This window comes from Bos taurus, chromosome 5 (assembly GCF_002263795.3).
Source record: "Bos taurus isolate L1 Dominette 01449 registration number 42190680 breed Hereford chromosome 5, ARS-UCD2.0, whole genome shotgun sequence".
Classification (NCBI taxonomy): domain Eukaryota; kingdom Metazoa; phylum Chordata; class Mammalia; order Artiodactyla; family Bovidae; genus Bos; species Bos taurus.
Window position 1 is genome coordinate 94,289,844 of NC_037332.1, and position 16,142 is coordinate 94,305,985.

The following is a 16,142-nucleotide window of genomic DNA, read 5'->3' on the forward strand; positions in this document are numbered from 1 at the left end:
TGTTGCTATAGTTACAGCTGAGTATTTTCAAATCATAGAAATTTTTTGCTTACAGTCCTCAGATCTTAAAGAAGGAAATTTATCCATTTAATAATATATGCCTCAGAGATTCACTTTTGTGAGTTCTCTTTCAATTTGTGCATTTAAAGAGAGAGTAATATGTCCTGGCTTCCAGTGTAAAAGTTTGTCTACTCTCAGTGAATAAGTATCTTTACAAGAATTATTGAGAATTCTTCCTTGTAATGAGTTATCATTTTCCCATTGTAAACTATTTTCCATTGTATGGCTTGAGCACTTATTCAGACGTTTGAAAAAAAAAAGGAACTGAAAAGCACCTGTAGCAGTTCTTGGGGATTTTATGCCTTAAGATTTTGTTGGAAAAGAGGCTAAAGTAATGGTGATTTAACAATGCAGAAAATGCAATCATCCCCAGAAGAGAGATTTTATTATACTTCAGTGCAACTATAGTAGATGCATTTAGGACAAGACTTGGGTGATTCAGGATCTGGTGATTTTGTTTTGAATTGAAGGGCATAGGTGATGAGGAGTGGCAAATATGGGTGGCGATACTCAGCTTCTGTCCTTCCTCAGAACCAGCAGCCGCCTGAACTACGTTGTGTAGTCATCACAGTTAGTCAATCTTCATCATTTCTCTCCTCCCTGCTAATATTCCCAGTTATTCTCAAAGCCAGTGATTTCATACTATCTGACCACAGTCATGTTCAGAGCCAGCCAGAAGGTGTGGGTGGTTCTTGTTTCTTCAACTCGTCCCTTTATAATAGTGTTTAATAAAGATGGCCTGATCATCTAGTGCCTGTGCTCGCTCCTACGGATATGATAAACTGAATTAAAGTAAGCCATTTGTTCTTTATTTTTTACTTAGAGTTTCACAGAAGTGTAATTGACAAATAAAAATATAAGCTTTTTAAAGTCTATTTCATTGTGATTTGATGTAGGTATACATTGTGAAAGGATTCCCTGCCCTCTATCTAGTTAGTTAACACACCCATCACCTCACATATTTATCTGTTGTTGAGAACATTTATGTTCTACTCTCTTAGCAAGTTTTAATTATATAATACAATGTTATCCACTGTAGTCCCCACATTTTACATTAGATCCTCAGAACTTATTTATTTATGGATGAAAGTCTGTACCCTTTTACCAACCTCTCCCTATTTCTCCCACCTGCCCCCTCAACCCTGGCAACCACTTTTTTACTCTCTGTTCCTATGAACTTGATTTTTTTTTCTTTTTTACACACCACATATATCAAGTGGTGTTTGTCTTTCTCTGCCTGGCTTATTTCATTTAGCATAATGTCTTCAAGGTTTATCCATGTTGTCACAAATGGCAGGATTTTCTTCCTTTACATGACCAAATAATAGTCCATTATATATTCACATATACTGCGTCTTCCTTATCTACTCATCTGTAATAGGTTCATAGGTTCTTTCCGTATCTTGGTTATTATGAATAATGCTGCAGTGAATTTTGAGGTTCAGAATTCTCTTTGAATTCCTAATTTCATCTTCTTCAAGATTATACTCAGTAGTGGGACTGCTGAATCATATGAAAGTTCTATTTTAGTTTTTTGAGAAACTTTCATAACTGTTTTCCATACTGGCTGTACCAATTTTCATTCCCACTAACAGTACAAAAGGGTTCTCTTTTCTCCACATCCTTACCAATGCTTGTTATCCCTTGTCTTTTTGACAATAGCTGTTATCAGGTGTGACATGATATCTCAGTGTGGTTTTGATTTCCTTTTCCAGGATAATTAGTGATGTTGAACACCTTTACATAATACGCCTGTTGACCATTTGTATGTCTTTGGAGAAATGTCTATCCAATTCCTCTGCCCGTTTCCTAATTGGATTGCTTACTTTTTGCTATTAAGTTCTTTATATATTTTGGATATTAACCCTTTCTCAGATACATGATCAGATACATGATTTGTCCCATCTCATAGATTGCCTTTTCATTTTGTTGATGGTTTAAGCTAAGGTATTCAAATGGTAAAAATTGTTATCTGTATTTGTATGTTAAGTGCAGCATCCTGATAAATATTCCACAGGAGTACATGAAATGGGCATTTTGACATCGGCAGCAGTCCATTGGAGACATCTTCACCTCCTCTGTCTGTGGATGAACTTAGCCCTATGCCTGCCAACTTAGTCACTGGAATTAACTATAGAAAACATGCATTCAAAACTTTTCTGAAACATTCCCAGGTTCAAATATTTTGTCCCAGTGAAATAGCCAAGGAATTCTAATGCTTTAGGATCTGTTGTACAGTTACCATGTGCATGCATGTGTGCTAAGTCACTTCAGTCATGTCTGTCTCTTTGTGAGCCTGTGGACTGTTATTGCCCGCAAGGTGAGCAGGCAGGTTCTTTACCACTGGTGCCACCTGGGACTAGCTATCACAATTCATTGTATATAAGGAAACAATACAAGAATCCTTAGATGAGCTTTTTTGTTTGCCTTTTTTTTTTTTTTTGGCCACATATCTTTAAAGCTATGCTGCTTAATGGGACCCATAGATAATGGTTCTCCCTTTTAGTAGCCCAGTAGGCTCACATCTGCATTGTGTTAACAAAAGAAATGACTTCAGCATTTTCTTATCCTGTACTCTTGGCTGTCAAGATCAATGTTTTTCTGTGTTTCTGTTAACAGTAAATCTAATAATAGTGTTTCCATTTTTTAAGAACAACATACTGTCCATGTACATTTAAAAATAAGAATAAAGAGGGAGTAGGATAATTTTAATGTGTAGAGTTCAGATAATTTTCTTGCAGTAGTATTTCCTTTGGTAGGGTGTTAAAGGTTTGTTTCTTAAACATACAAAGCAAAGATTCAGAGTTTTATTTTTGTTGTTTTTCTATCAGTTTTATTTTATACAAGCTGTTAAACTCTGCCTAATACTGAAATCAAATTTCAAGTTATTGAAATTTCAGAGAAAAGAAGGCTTCCCAGGTGGCTCAGTGGTAAAGAATCCACCTGCCAATGCAAGAGATACAAGAGATGTGGGTTTGATCCCTGGGTGGGGAAGATCCCCTGGAATAGGAAATGGCAACCCACTCTAGTATTATTGCCTGGAAAATTCCATGGGCAGAGGAGCCTGGGAGGCTACAGTCCATGGGGTCACAAAGAGTCAGACACAACTGAGCCACTCACACAGAGGAAAGAATTTCTTGTTTTTATACGTGGTTATTTCTGGAATTAAGATTTAGTCTTTGCACTGATTACCTTTTTTATTATAAGTAGGCCTTTGCCAAAAATGTATCACCCTCCCATTTCATAATACATTAACATGTAATAGTCAATCACTTGAAAATGCAACTGGTCACAGTGTAGTAGATGGTTCTTGCTAACTGATGCCAGTGCTCATTCAAATAGTTTTGGTGATTTTTTTAACTTTCCCTGCTTTGTCTTTCAGCACTCCAGTGTATCAGAGTATCCTTCAGCTGATGGGTACACGGCATTCAATAACATTTATGGAAGAGGGCCCCATTCGGACCAAGGGGAGGCTGCTGTTGCTTTTAAGCCAACTCCTCTTCGCCATGTAGATAGGTAACTTTTCATTAGCCTCATTTGGAGAGCTGTAGATGATTATCTCTGGTTTGACACAGATAGAGGTGCCAGTGTCTGCATTGTTCACTACTTCTTTAAACTTTCCATCTAGTAATTATCTGTTAAAGTTTCAGATGTTCCTTTGTAGAGCTGACTTTGGTGAGCAAGGTCTCCAGTCTATAATTCTAACAGCGCAAATGCCATTGGATGACTTTCCATGTTTTAAAAGATGCTTCTGACAGAATCTGTGAATTAAGAAGAATTGTTTTGAAACTCTCTAGTGTGTACCAGATGGTCTCTAAGGATCTTTCCAGCTCTGTAACTTTTAAAAGAAATAATTTCTATTTTTGTCTCTCCCAGCAAAAACAAACAAACCTTCCTTTAGATAGAAGTATTTAAACTAAATATAAATTGAATATTTAAATAGAATCAATGCCTTATTTACCACTTTACCATTTCATTCTGTATTTCATTTTTACTTTTCAGTTTCATACTTCATTTATTTTCCCATATTTACTCTCTCAAAAAATTCGGTGTAGGAAAAAATGGAGAATTAAGATGGGAAAGAAACAAATTGCATTGAAATAGGTTCACTTTTTAAATCTTATTTCCAAGGTAAACTGTATGTGAGGTTTATATGGAGACAACCCATGTACATAAGAGAAGGGAAAAGGTGAAATATTGATAACAAAGGTGTAGGAGAATGATCATTCAGATGAAGTGGGGTAGAGAGCTGGCCGCAGTACTTTCCTATCTCAAAGCATCTCTTACTATGAGTGTTAGACACCCTTAATATTTCAGTATATGTTTTTCCTTAATAGAATCTAGACAAGGTGAGGTTTAATTTTTTTTTTTTTTTTTTGCCAGGAGTGATAACAGAGGTAATACTTGAGTAAAATGATGTGGAAATTATACAGTTATTATTCTAAGGGCACTAGTAACATATTAAATTGAGTACAAAGAAAAGTCAGAAATGAGTAATACATTTTGAAAATGTCAACATGTGAAAGAAGTTTTAATTATAGATTCAATTTTTAGTAGATACAGGTGAAAATCAGTTTTGAAGTTTAAAAATTATTTCATTGAAATTCTTCTTGAGTAACTTGTTTCTCATCCTAATATTATCCTTTTCCTTTTTTTTTTCCCCTGTCTTAGCTGTGATTATTCTAGAAATTATTTCAGATTAGTGAAGGAAATTCCATTAGTGAAGGGATATTCAAGTGTAGAGACCTTAAAACTGTCAATATTTAGCCAGAAAAAGAATTTTTTAAAGGAGTAAACTGAATATCTCAGTTATCTTCGGGGGTCCAGTCTCTCAACTGGGCTTATTATTAACAGAAGCTGAATAGTTAATAGACACCTGGATCTTTGATGTTGCTAAGAAAATTTGTCATCATTCTTGCAAAAACTGAAAGTTTTCTGGTCTGAAATGTAATGCAGAGATTTGGAGTTTGTTTTTTATAATTATTATTAAACTCTTACTACATGCCAGAAATGCAGTAAATAGCATATGAAGTATATTCACTCTTCAGTGAAATTATAGTGCCTTTTAGGGAAAGCACTTTTTGAATTCAGAGCCCTCACCTTTGAGGGATTATAGTTTGCTGCTATTCAAAAGCAATTCGTGGCTTTTTTTAGAAGTCTCATCTCATTACCTTCTCTGTGTCTGCTCTATATCAGGTGTGTATTTCTATATGCAGACTGTATCAGGTGTGTATCTATTACTTCAAGTCAGAAACAGAGACCATACATTTTGATACATGCTGGATCTCTTAAGAAGCATTGGTACATCTAAAAAATTGCAAAGTGTGATTTTCAGATTGATGACTATGGTCAGTGTCTTACCCGTGTTTAATCTATAGAGAGCAAGAAACTATAAACCATGAAGATTTGTAAATTCTAAAGCACTTTGTAAGTGCACGCTGGCAGTTACTTCTAAGACGTACAAAATAGCAAAGACTGTCCTGCAGGCCCCACTGTGACTCAGTATTACAGACGATCTAGGTGGGCAACAAGCTGAATGGCCACTTCACAGGGAAAGAAAGACCAAGCATCTTTAGTTCCTTCCTGCTTTTTCTCTTACAGAAATATATGAGGAAACGTGGGAATGTAAATAGAGGAGAAGATTAGGGAGTAAAATTAATTTTAAAATAAAGTTTTTATTTCATTATTGCAATGAAAATACTAGTATATTGTTGACATGTCTCATTTTATTATATTATATAAAAGCATTTTAAAATTACCTTGTTAAATCTGCTAAATATCATTTAATGATTAAAGGAAGTGTTTGGTTTTTAAAGAAAGTTTCCTTTTAAAAAAATATACATGTTCTTGATAGTTGGGGAGTTTGGGATGGACATGTACGCACTGCTATATTTGAAACAGATAACCAACAATAACCTACTGTATAGCTCATTGAACTCGGCTGGATGCTATGTGGCAGCCTGGATAGGAGGGGAGTTTGAGGGAGAATGGATACATGTACATTTATGTCTTGAGTCCCTTTGCTGTTCACCTAAAACTATATATAACGTTGTTTTTGTTTTTACATAGCATTGTTAATTGGCTGTACCCCAATACAAAATAAAGTTTTTTTAAAATATACCTATTCTTACTCTTATAATAAGTTTATAGTAAATTAATTAACAAATTAAGAAGTTTTATTTGTCTTGAACTTAATCCATACCTTCCTTTGCAATGTAGATAACGAGACAAAGGTTTCCTAAAAATTAACACTTAGTCATAACGTTTTCATAGATATTTGGTTAATGAATTGAAGTCATTGCTTGAATCAGTGAAATCAACATATAATTTAAATTACCACAATTGGAAATTATCATCAGTCTCTTTTAATTTTATGACACATGGTAACATTGATCATTATCCTGGCCCTTTCATGGTAGAAATGTTGGTTTACAAAACAATATCCAATATTTTGGATATTGGATTTAATGGACAAAGAATTCAAAGATTTGCATTCTAGATTTGGCTTTGCATTAACTAGCTTTGTGATTTTGCATTATTTATTTTTACCCTGGCCATAGTTTGTTCATTTTAATGGTAAAATCGCCAAAGTTTCTTTTAGTTCTCATATTCTATAAGGTATAATAAAATACGTACTATCTAAATAACTTGTCCAAATGGTTTCTGGTAGAAATTGGCTTGCCTTAGCATTTTACTTCTGTTTTTCTTAGGAAAAGCTAGTGGGGTGATCATGTTTTTTCTTTCTTTTTGTAGAAATTATGATCTACAACCCAAGAAATATGCCAAGTCCAAGTATGACTTTGTGGCAAGAAACAACAGTGAGCTCTCAGTTCAAAAGGATGATATCTTAGAGGTAATAGAATTTTACCTTTTTATACTCTTAATAAAGTCAACTTGTTTTCCTTTTCCAGTGTATATCTAAACCTTCCTCAAATGCTGAGGTCAAGAAATTATTCTTCGGTATATTTTACCTTTCCAAGGATACAGCATATTATAGATACCTGTGTCTGTTTAGGAAGGGGTATCTGATGTGTTTGTTTTGTGGGGAACGTGGTTGGATTTCTTGACTTACTTTGCCCTCTTCCTTCTTCTGGACTTTATTTTTTCTGGAATTAAGGCTGATTATCACTTCAGATGTAGCTGCACCATAATTTTTGTTTTTGTTTCAATTGGAATATAATTGCTTTACAATGTTGTGTTAGTTTCTGCTGTACAACAAAGTGAATCAGCTATATGTGTGTGTGTGTGTGTGTGTATATCTCCTCCCTCTTGAGCCTACCTCCTACCGCCCCATCCCACCCCTCTAGGTCATCGTAGAGCACCAAGCTGAGCTCCCAGTGTACTGTAATCTGTACACTGTATCTGTAATCCACTGGTTGTCTGTTTCACACATGGTAGTGTGTATGTGTCAATGCTGCTCTCTCAATTTGTCCTACCCTCCCCTTCCACGCTGTGTCCACATGCCCATTCTCTACATCTGCATCTCCATTCCTGCCCTGCAAATAAGTTCATTAGTATCATCCTTCTAGATTCCATATTTATGCATTACTATATGATATTTTTTCTCTTTCTGACTTATTTCACTGTTTGACAGACTCTTAAGTTCATCTGCATCATTAGAAATGACCCAGTTTCATTCCTTCTTACGGCCAAGTAATATTCCGTTGTATATACGTACCACATATTCTTTATCCATTCATCTCTCAGTGGACATTTAGGTTGCTTCTGTATCCTGGCTATTGTTAATGGTGCTGCAATGAACACTGGGGTGCATGTATCTTTTTGAATTATGGTTTTCTCAGGGTATATTCCCAGTAGTGGGACACCATCTTATTTTAATAAGAGAAAACATTTCCTCCTTCCTGTTTTAGTACGCTTGCACAAATATACCCAGCAGTGAGTGTGTTAATGGTTTAGGGAATAATCCACCATGACCAAAATCCCTTTCTTTAGTTATAACTGAGACATCATCTTTTTTAATATATAATGTGGCCAGGTCATAATAGTTATTGTAAAAAGAAGTTTTTTAATATATTTCCTGTCTGTTCTAACAGTGGAAACAATAGACCTTTCCCAAGTGACTCGTCTTAAACACTTCTGATACCACAAATAATTAAACATTCTTGGGAAGCAATATGGACCTGGGGTGGAATGGTACCATACCTGTTCTATATTAGTCATTATAATTCTTAGTGTAATTCCTGAGAATCATTTAACCCACGTATGTTAGGGTTGAGTCAGTGTATTAGAAGTGAAACCATTTGCTTGGTCTAAGAATAAAGATTGAACTTCCTTCATAGATTAGTTTGGTACAGAAATGACATCTTTATTTTCTTGCATGATGACAGATCCTTGATGATAGGAAGCAATGGTGGAAAGTTCGAAATGCAAGTGGAGACTCTGGATTTGTGCCAAATAACATTTTGGATATTGTGAGACCCCCAGAATCTGGATTAGGACGTGCTGATCCACCTTACATGCATACCATACAGGTAATTACGATTTTTGAGCAAAAATTTAACTTTTTCAAATTTTTAGATTCATTGCCCCTCAACAGAACTTAAACACTTTTTATGTACTAGTCGTTTTGAGGCTTCATTGATTGTATAATTTATACCTTTGTTTCCCTAGGTAGCTGGGACAGTGTCTATGGACATAAGGAAGAATTGTACATATATTTTCTGATTTACCTCTTCAGGCAATTGCTTAAGATCTTTATCTCAGTGACTGTTTCTCTGAATACTGTTTTTCTACCATATAATATTTTTGACATTTGGAGAAATATTGGGTTGCCCAAAAGGTTCATTCGGGTTTTTCCTTAAGATGTTACAGAAAAACTCGAGCAAACTTTTTGGCCAACCCAGTAGTGTTTCTGCCTCTTCACTCTTACCCAGAGCCCTCCTGCCCGAGGGTCCTGATGGACGATGGCACTGACACAGTGGTTGGAGTGTCTGCCAGTTCATCTTCCCCAGACTTTGCTCTCATCCTCTGCATAGACTGATTAGAGTCTGTTGCTTTCAGCTTTCCAACTATCGCATCCTAATCCCTTTTAAAAAACTGCCTTCACATGGCAGATCCTCCACCCAATTTTTAGCACCATTATCTTTCTTCACATTTGCTGATCACGTGAGACTTGGGCCAGCACCACGTGCTTTTGAATCTGTGACCTGCTGTCTAGAGTCAGACCTGTCAGCAGAGATGGAATGGAGGGACTGTCCCACACTTAGTCTTTGAACCCGTGGTGACTACCTTCCCATGACCCCGGGAAAATTCTTTTCATTTTCAGAATTTTGAGCAAAAGGTCACATCTGACTGCATAATAATGTCACAGATTTGAGTGGAAGCTGAAACTATGTAGAATATGCAGTGAAATAGTGAAATTCCATGCCTAGGCTTAGTAATACACAGGTTGTCCAAGCCTAGAACTGTGGTCATGTGCTTGACCATCATTCTGTAAGGACTTCTGGCTTCACACAGCATTCAAGCTCAGTGCACGTCCCACAGTTATCCGGAGAGACATTTGACCTTACTGGAATTCCAGAATCAAGCAAACATTTAAAATAAAGAATTGAATTACAATTTATATATCTTGATAACTTAAAGTGATGGCAGTGGGAATCCTGTTTGCTGTGCTTGTGTTTGGGCTGGACTGCTATGCTTATGTATCATGTACTTATTTTATGTTCATCATTTGTCATTAGCTCTTGATGCCAAAGAAGGAGTTTGAGTTATTCAAGGTATGGTCTACTCTGTTTCTCACGGATTTTTGAAGTGAATTTTCTAATCGAGTCTTAATACTTTTTTCTTTCCTAAGTTCTTGCTTTTCTGATTTTGTGATGTGATTACCTGACCACATATAGGCTTCTGTCTGGTTTGCAAATATCAATTCTTTGTGTTCTTTGCTATAGAGGTTTTGACTGAATGCCTTAAGCAGTGTTAGAGTGTATGCCTAAACCAGTGATGGAGTGTATACCCTTTGAGCTATAGCAACTGTTTTTTTTTATTTTTAAACTTTTTTGTTTGTCTTGGGATAGAGCTGATTAACAATGTTGTGATAGTTTCAGGTGGACAGAGAAGGGACCCAGCCATATGTATATATGTGTCCATTCTCTCCCAAGCTCCTCTCCCATCCAACCTGCCACATAACATTGAACAGAGTTCCCTGTGCTATACAGGAGGCCCTTGTTGGTTATCCATTTTGAACATAGCAGTGTGTACATGTTATAAGCACTGTTTTTAATATTTAACTCATGGTAAACAATAAGAAGCACTATTCACAAAGGATATCCTGGGTTGCTACATGTGAACAGAAGCCCAGATTTTATATATAAAGTGTTAGAAACACTTAGCCAAATGTGTTTTTATTTGTGTGCTTGGTTGCTAGGAATGGCGAACTCCCATAAAATAAGATACCTAAAACTTGCAAATACAAACGTGAATTCTAAGTATTTTTGCCCACTTGAGATTTCTTGGGGAGTTTAACCTCTCTTACCCTTTCCTGTTTACTGTTCAGTCTTGTCTTTTTCTTCAGTTCAGATTCCTGGCTGGGGCCATAAGTTGACTTTCTGTTTAAAGGTTGCTTCTGTCTAAACCTGAACCAAAACTATGAATACATATCATAGGTAGAGTACTTTCTGAGAACATAAAATCTATTTCTCTTTCCTTGAACAGAGGCTCAGCTGATATTTTTTGTCAACTTTGGCAAAACCAAGAAATTTTTTAAGTGCTCATGGGTTTCAGGAGTTTGCTTGGCTACTTTATGTAAATAGAAACTTGTAGGGATTGCTTATTTGGGCTGTTTTCCTTTTAAACTTTTCAACACTATCTGACTGTCTGTTGAAATTTTCTGGATATAGCTCTGAATGTGGCGAAGTACATAGAAACGTGGATAGAAGCTGTGTGTGTGTGCGTGCGTGCTTAGCTTGGAAGCACCACTTTTAAAAGGTATTAAAAGCAATCTATTTTTTTTAACACCTCCTGAAAACTTTGGTCTGATCCCAGCAAAACCACCAAAATCTTGTAAAATTTTAATAAGCAAGCTTGAAAATCTGCTATCTGGCATAAATATGACTCTGAAAGAATTCCTATTCTCAAAGTATTTGTAACACACTCAGAGAAAAGCGACTAGATAGAGTAAAAAAAAAGAAAAACAGCCTCAGAAATATTTGCCAGTTATTTTATCTCTACAAATGTTACCAGATACTTTCAAGTATCTAAATAAAAATTATGCAGCTGTTTTCAGAAGGACAGTACATAAAGATGCCACCGTATTACTGGTTTCAGTAATCCTAACACCCTAATCTGATAGAACTCCACTGGATTACAAACATATCAAAAATGGATTCTGTGTCTTATTCATCTTTCATTCATTCACCCTGCAAATATTTATTGAGTGCCAGCATCTCACACTTGATGAAGAGAAAGACAGAAATCCTAGCACTGAGCAGATCCTCTATAAAAGCCTGCCGCCCAGAATCAAATCTCCGGGCCATCTCCCCTGGCTTTGCCCTTTGTGTTTATGTATCAGGAGCAGTGACCCTCTCTCTGCTCAGAAGTGGCTAACACTTTTCTCTCTGTCTCATCCATCCAATGATACCAAAATTTTACAGAAATTTAAAGAAACTTAACGAAAACATTCTAAATCTCTGTACTGTACCACAGAAAGATGCTCAGGCTATCTGCCATGTCCGTTAAGGACCTCACAAATACTAGGATATTTAATTCCTACATCAAACTTGTGAAGTAGGCACATTTTATGTATCAGGAAATTTAAGTATGGAGAAGGAGCTTGCCCACAATTACACAGCTGCGTGAAGCTAGGATGGGGCCCTGGGACTCTAGAATCATAACCCACGCTCTGATATACTTGACTGACATGGGAAATAGTGCTTACAAAAGATTGATACCCTGTTTTGCATAGACAAAGAGCGTTCACTGTGAAAGGTGAAAGTGTTCATCACTCAGTCACGTCTGACTCTTTGCAATCTCATGGACAGTAGCCCACCAGGCTCCCCCGTCCATGGGATTCTCCAGGCCAGAATACTGGAGTGGGTAACCTTTCCAATCTCCAGCGTGTCTTCCCAACTCAGGGATCAAATCTGAGTCTCCTGCGTTGGCAGGCGGAGTCCTTACCCCTGAGGCACCTGGGAAGCCCATGCAGCATCTACAAGGCACTGAATTTTTAAAAGGCATAGTGTTAGGACTGTTATTCTCATATGCTTACATTCCTTGTAAGTAAGGATACATAGTGGGCTGGCCCAAACGTTTGTCCAGGTTTTCTATGTCATGCTCCTGAAAAGCCCAAACAAATTTTGGGGGCAATCAATAACTAGTGGTGGTTGCCAGAAGAGGGCACAGGAGCAGCCGTTGCCTGTGGCTCATGCACTTTTGGGTAGAGATTGTTTGCCGTTGGCAGGGATGCTCATACCTGGCACCAGTCTGAAATAGTTGTTGAGTTGCCACCTGATGTCCCCACGAGTCCAGGCTGCTTAAGATCCTCACATTTGGAGTGAATTTTAACAGCTCTCTATAAAGACAGCTGTTCCCACAGAAAGTGTTTCCCCCATGGCTTCAGCAAAGTTTTAAAATGAAAGAGAAGGGAGGTATTAAAGAATTTATGAAAGATGCAGGACATTTAAAAAAAGGTTGGATGAAACCACTTGGAAAAAGAAGTAAATGTTCCTGAGAGATGATGGAGAAATGAACATAAATGACCTATCTTTTGATGAAAATACTGTCATCAAGCATTCCAGGCCTTTGGCTTACTTTCGCTAGGCAACACATGGACCTCCAGGATGCTTCCTGCCCTCCTGGCATCTACTTGCCACATCAAGTTTCCCGTAGGTCTTCTGACTTGACTTCCTGACGTCTTACACTTGGACTGTCTGTCTACCAGAATCGCCCTTTTGCTGACACAGGGTTTTTTTAATCATGCTGTATATCTCTATTTTTAAAAAAATTTTTTTTAATTGAAGGATAATTGCTTTACAGAATTTTGTTGTTTTCTGTCAAACCTCAACATGAATCAGCCATAGGTATACATAGGTCCCCTCCTTCTTGAACCTCCCTCCGATCTCCCTCCCCATCCCACCCCTCTGGGTTGATACAGAGCCCCTGTTTGAATTCCATGAGACATACAGCAAATTCCCATTGGCTATCTATTTTACATATGCTAATGTAAATTCCCATGTTACTCTCTCCATACATGTCACCCTCTCCTCCCCTCTCCCCGTGTCCATAAGTCTGATCTCCATGACATAGATTTTCATGTTGAATGCCAAGTCTGAAACCAACCCCTGCCCTTCTATTATTTCCAGTATCCTCAGAGGCTTAACTGAAGAACTCTTTTATTTATTATTAATTGTTAAGTCTCTGCTTATTATTATAGATATGCTACCCTACCAAGATGCATGTAATTTTGAATGTCTGGTCATTATGGTCCAGTAAGTTCAACAGAAAGTTTTCCTGTCTGCTCTGTTGCAGAGGAAGAGATGTTGTATTATGGAAACAGCTCCAGTCTAGGTCCTGGTAGAGAGGATTCTAGTCCTGGCTCTGCCACTGAGTAGCTGTATGACCTTAAAGAAAGCATCTCCTCAGGGTCTATGCCGAGTAGTGGGATTGTTGGGTCATACAATAGTTTTATTTCTAGTTTTTAAAGGAATCACCATATTATTCTCCACCATATTCTCCAGTGGCTGTATCAATGTACATTCCCACCAAAGAAGCAAGAGGGTTCCCCTTTCTCCACGTCCTCTCCAGCATTTACTGTTTATAGATTTTTTTGTTGATGGCCATTCTAATCAGTGTGAGGTGATATCTCATGGTAGTTTTGATTGGCATTTCTCTAATAATAAGCCATGTTGAGCGTCTTTTCATGCATTTATTTGTCTGTGTGTCTTCTTTGGAAACATGTCTGTTTATGTCTTCTGCCTGTTTTTTTTAATTGGGTTGTTTGTTTTTCTGATACTGAACTCCATGAGCTACTCGTATATTATTTTTCTGTGCTCCAGTTTGCTGAGTTGTGAAATGGAAGGGGCCAAGTTTCATGATCTCGAGAATCCAGTCTAGATATAAAATTCTTTTATATTCTATATACATGTTTTCTGCTGCTAAGTCACTTCAGTCGTGTCCGATTCTGTGCGACCCCATAGACTGCAGCCCACCAGGCTCCTCTGTCCCTGGGATGCTCCAGGCAAGAATACTGGAGTGGGTTGCCATTTCCTTCTCCAATGCATGAAAGTGAAAAGTGAAAGTGAAGTCGCTCAGTCGTGTCCAACTCTTCGCGACCCCATGGACTGCAGCCTACCAGGCTCCTCCGTCCATGGGATTTTCCAGGCAAGAGTACTGGAGTGGGTTGCCGTTGCCCTCTCATATACATGTTTAAGTAGCCCTAAATTAAAAGTGGAGATGTCTTCTCCAGGTGAATACTAAACCACTAGCACTACTAATTTCAGCTCCTGTTACAAATGCTCTGTTTTCAGGCTCAGTCCTGATATTCAGATATTGCTGGGCAGAGAGGAAAAGTTTACTAAAGATGTCTTTATATTCATTCCAGCAGACTAACATCCTAATAATATTCAGTTCTTAAAATTTTTTTTGAAGTTAGTCTTAGAACACTCTATTCATCTATTAAGTAGAGGCATGGTCTTTAGACTGGGATGGTGGATGGTCTTAGATACTTTTATTCTGCTTCATGCATGGAAATTTTTCCAAATATTTCTTGCAGTAATTTGAATAATACCTACTCTCTTTCTCTCTTTCCATGTATATAGAAATTCCTGCCCAACATGCATGTGTACAAAATTATAAAATTTTAAGTGTTTACAAGTCCAACTTGCTAAAAAAAATCATGATATATATATATATTTCCTTTTGTAAAGCAACTTATAAGAAGAATTAGTCTTACATGTAATGAACTGTAGTTGTATTTTTTATGAACTATAAGATGAACCCTTATCTTAGTATTTTAAAACACAATACTTGGATATACAAATCGTCACTGAAATACTCCACACTGTTTATACTATAGTGTGAATCTATATAATTTGTTTTATATGACTGGATAGTGGTGGAAATTAATTATATATTTACAGGCTCTTTCTCTGGTTGATTTGTGGGCAGGTAATTTTACTGCCAAAAACTAATTATCTCACACTCTCTGATATTTGATGTGAAGTATAATTGATATTATTGTAGTTCCATCTCCTATGTTAAATTTTCTCATTTGACGTGATTTGCTCCATTTTCCTAATAGCAATTACTTGGCGAGCTGTCAGAGGTAACCCACATTTATTCCCTCAAGGCACTTCTCTTTTGATGTAATTTTTTGGATTCAATCTCTGGACTTAACACCCTCCAAATGTTCCAGCTGTGCCTAGTTTTCACTGCAGAATGCCAAAGAGACTAAATTTAGAGGGGAAAAAAAATGTGTAGATCCATTTTTAAGAACAGTTCAATTTTAATGGCTTTGTTGGCCTTGCTTGCATAATTTCCCCTCTGAAGCGGTATCTTGCATGAATCAAGAGCTTATTGACAAATCTCTTTCTTTAACCCTTGAGAATTTCTACTTAGCTTTAGTGACTACAGAAAAGTGACTCACTAGACTTAATTATCAACAGAAAGTGCATGTTCCATGTATGCTCAGTCACTCAATCATGTGTCCAACTCTTTGTGGCCCCATGGACTGTAGTCTGCCAGTCTCCTCATGGAATATTTCTAGGCAAGAATACTGGAGTGGGTTGCCATTTCCTACTCCAGGGGATCTTCCCGACCCAGGAACCAAACTCAAGTCTCTTACCTCTCCTGCAGTGGCAGGCAGGTTCTTTACCACTACCACCATCTGGGAAGGGAAGCCAACATGTTCCATGGAATCTAGCAATTCTGACTTTCAGAGAAAGAGAAAAAAACCCAAGAGAGATTTTGTTTTAAGTGCAACTTGAAATATATTTGTGGGAGATAAAAGACAAGAGTTAGGAAGTGCCGATGATGGGAGAGAAGTAGGGCCACAGCGAGATGACCCATCATCCCTGTCTTCTCACTACTGAGGGCTCTGAAGGGATGTGGGACTTTCAGTGCTGACCCTG

The 16,142-nt window shown here is 37.3% G+C and overlaps 1 protein-coding gene and 1 non-coding gene across 5 annotated transcripts in view; both read left to right on the top strand.

Moving 5' to 3' along the window:
- Positions 1-16,142, top strand: part of EPS8 (epidermal growth factor receptor pathway substrate 8) — a 196,218-nt gene that overhangs the window by 164,480 nt on the left and 15,596 nt on the right. For all 4 annotated transcript variants that reach the window (XM_005206995.5, XM_010805476.4, XM_015471251.3 and 1 more), the window contains 3 exons: positions 3,443-3,576; positions 6,814-6,913; positions 8,409-8,552. In XM_005206995.5, coding sequence (XP_005207052.1) covers positions 3,443-3,576; positions 6,814-6,913; positions 8,409-8,552 — 378 coding nt within the window. The remainder of the gene's footprint in view (positions 1-3,442; positions 3,577-6,813; positions 6,914-8,408; positions 8,553-16,142) is intronic.
- MIR2285BE (microRNA mir-2285be) lies at positions 8,856-8,915 on the top strand. Its single transcript, NR_162275.1, has one exon. It is a non-coding gene; the product is annotated as a microRNA mir-2285be (primary transcript).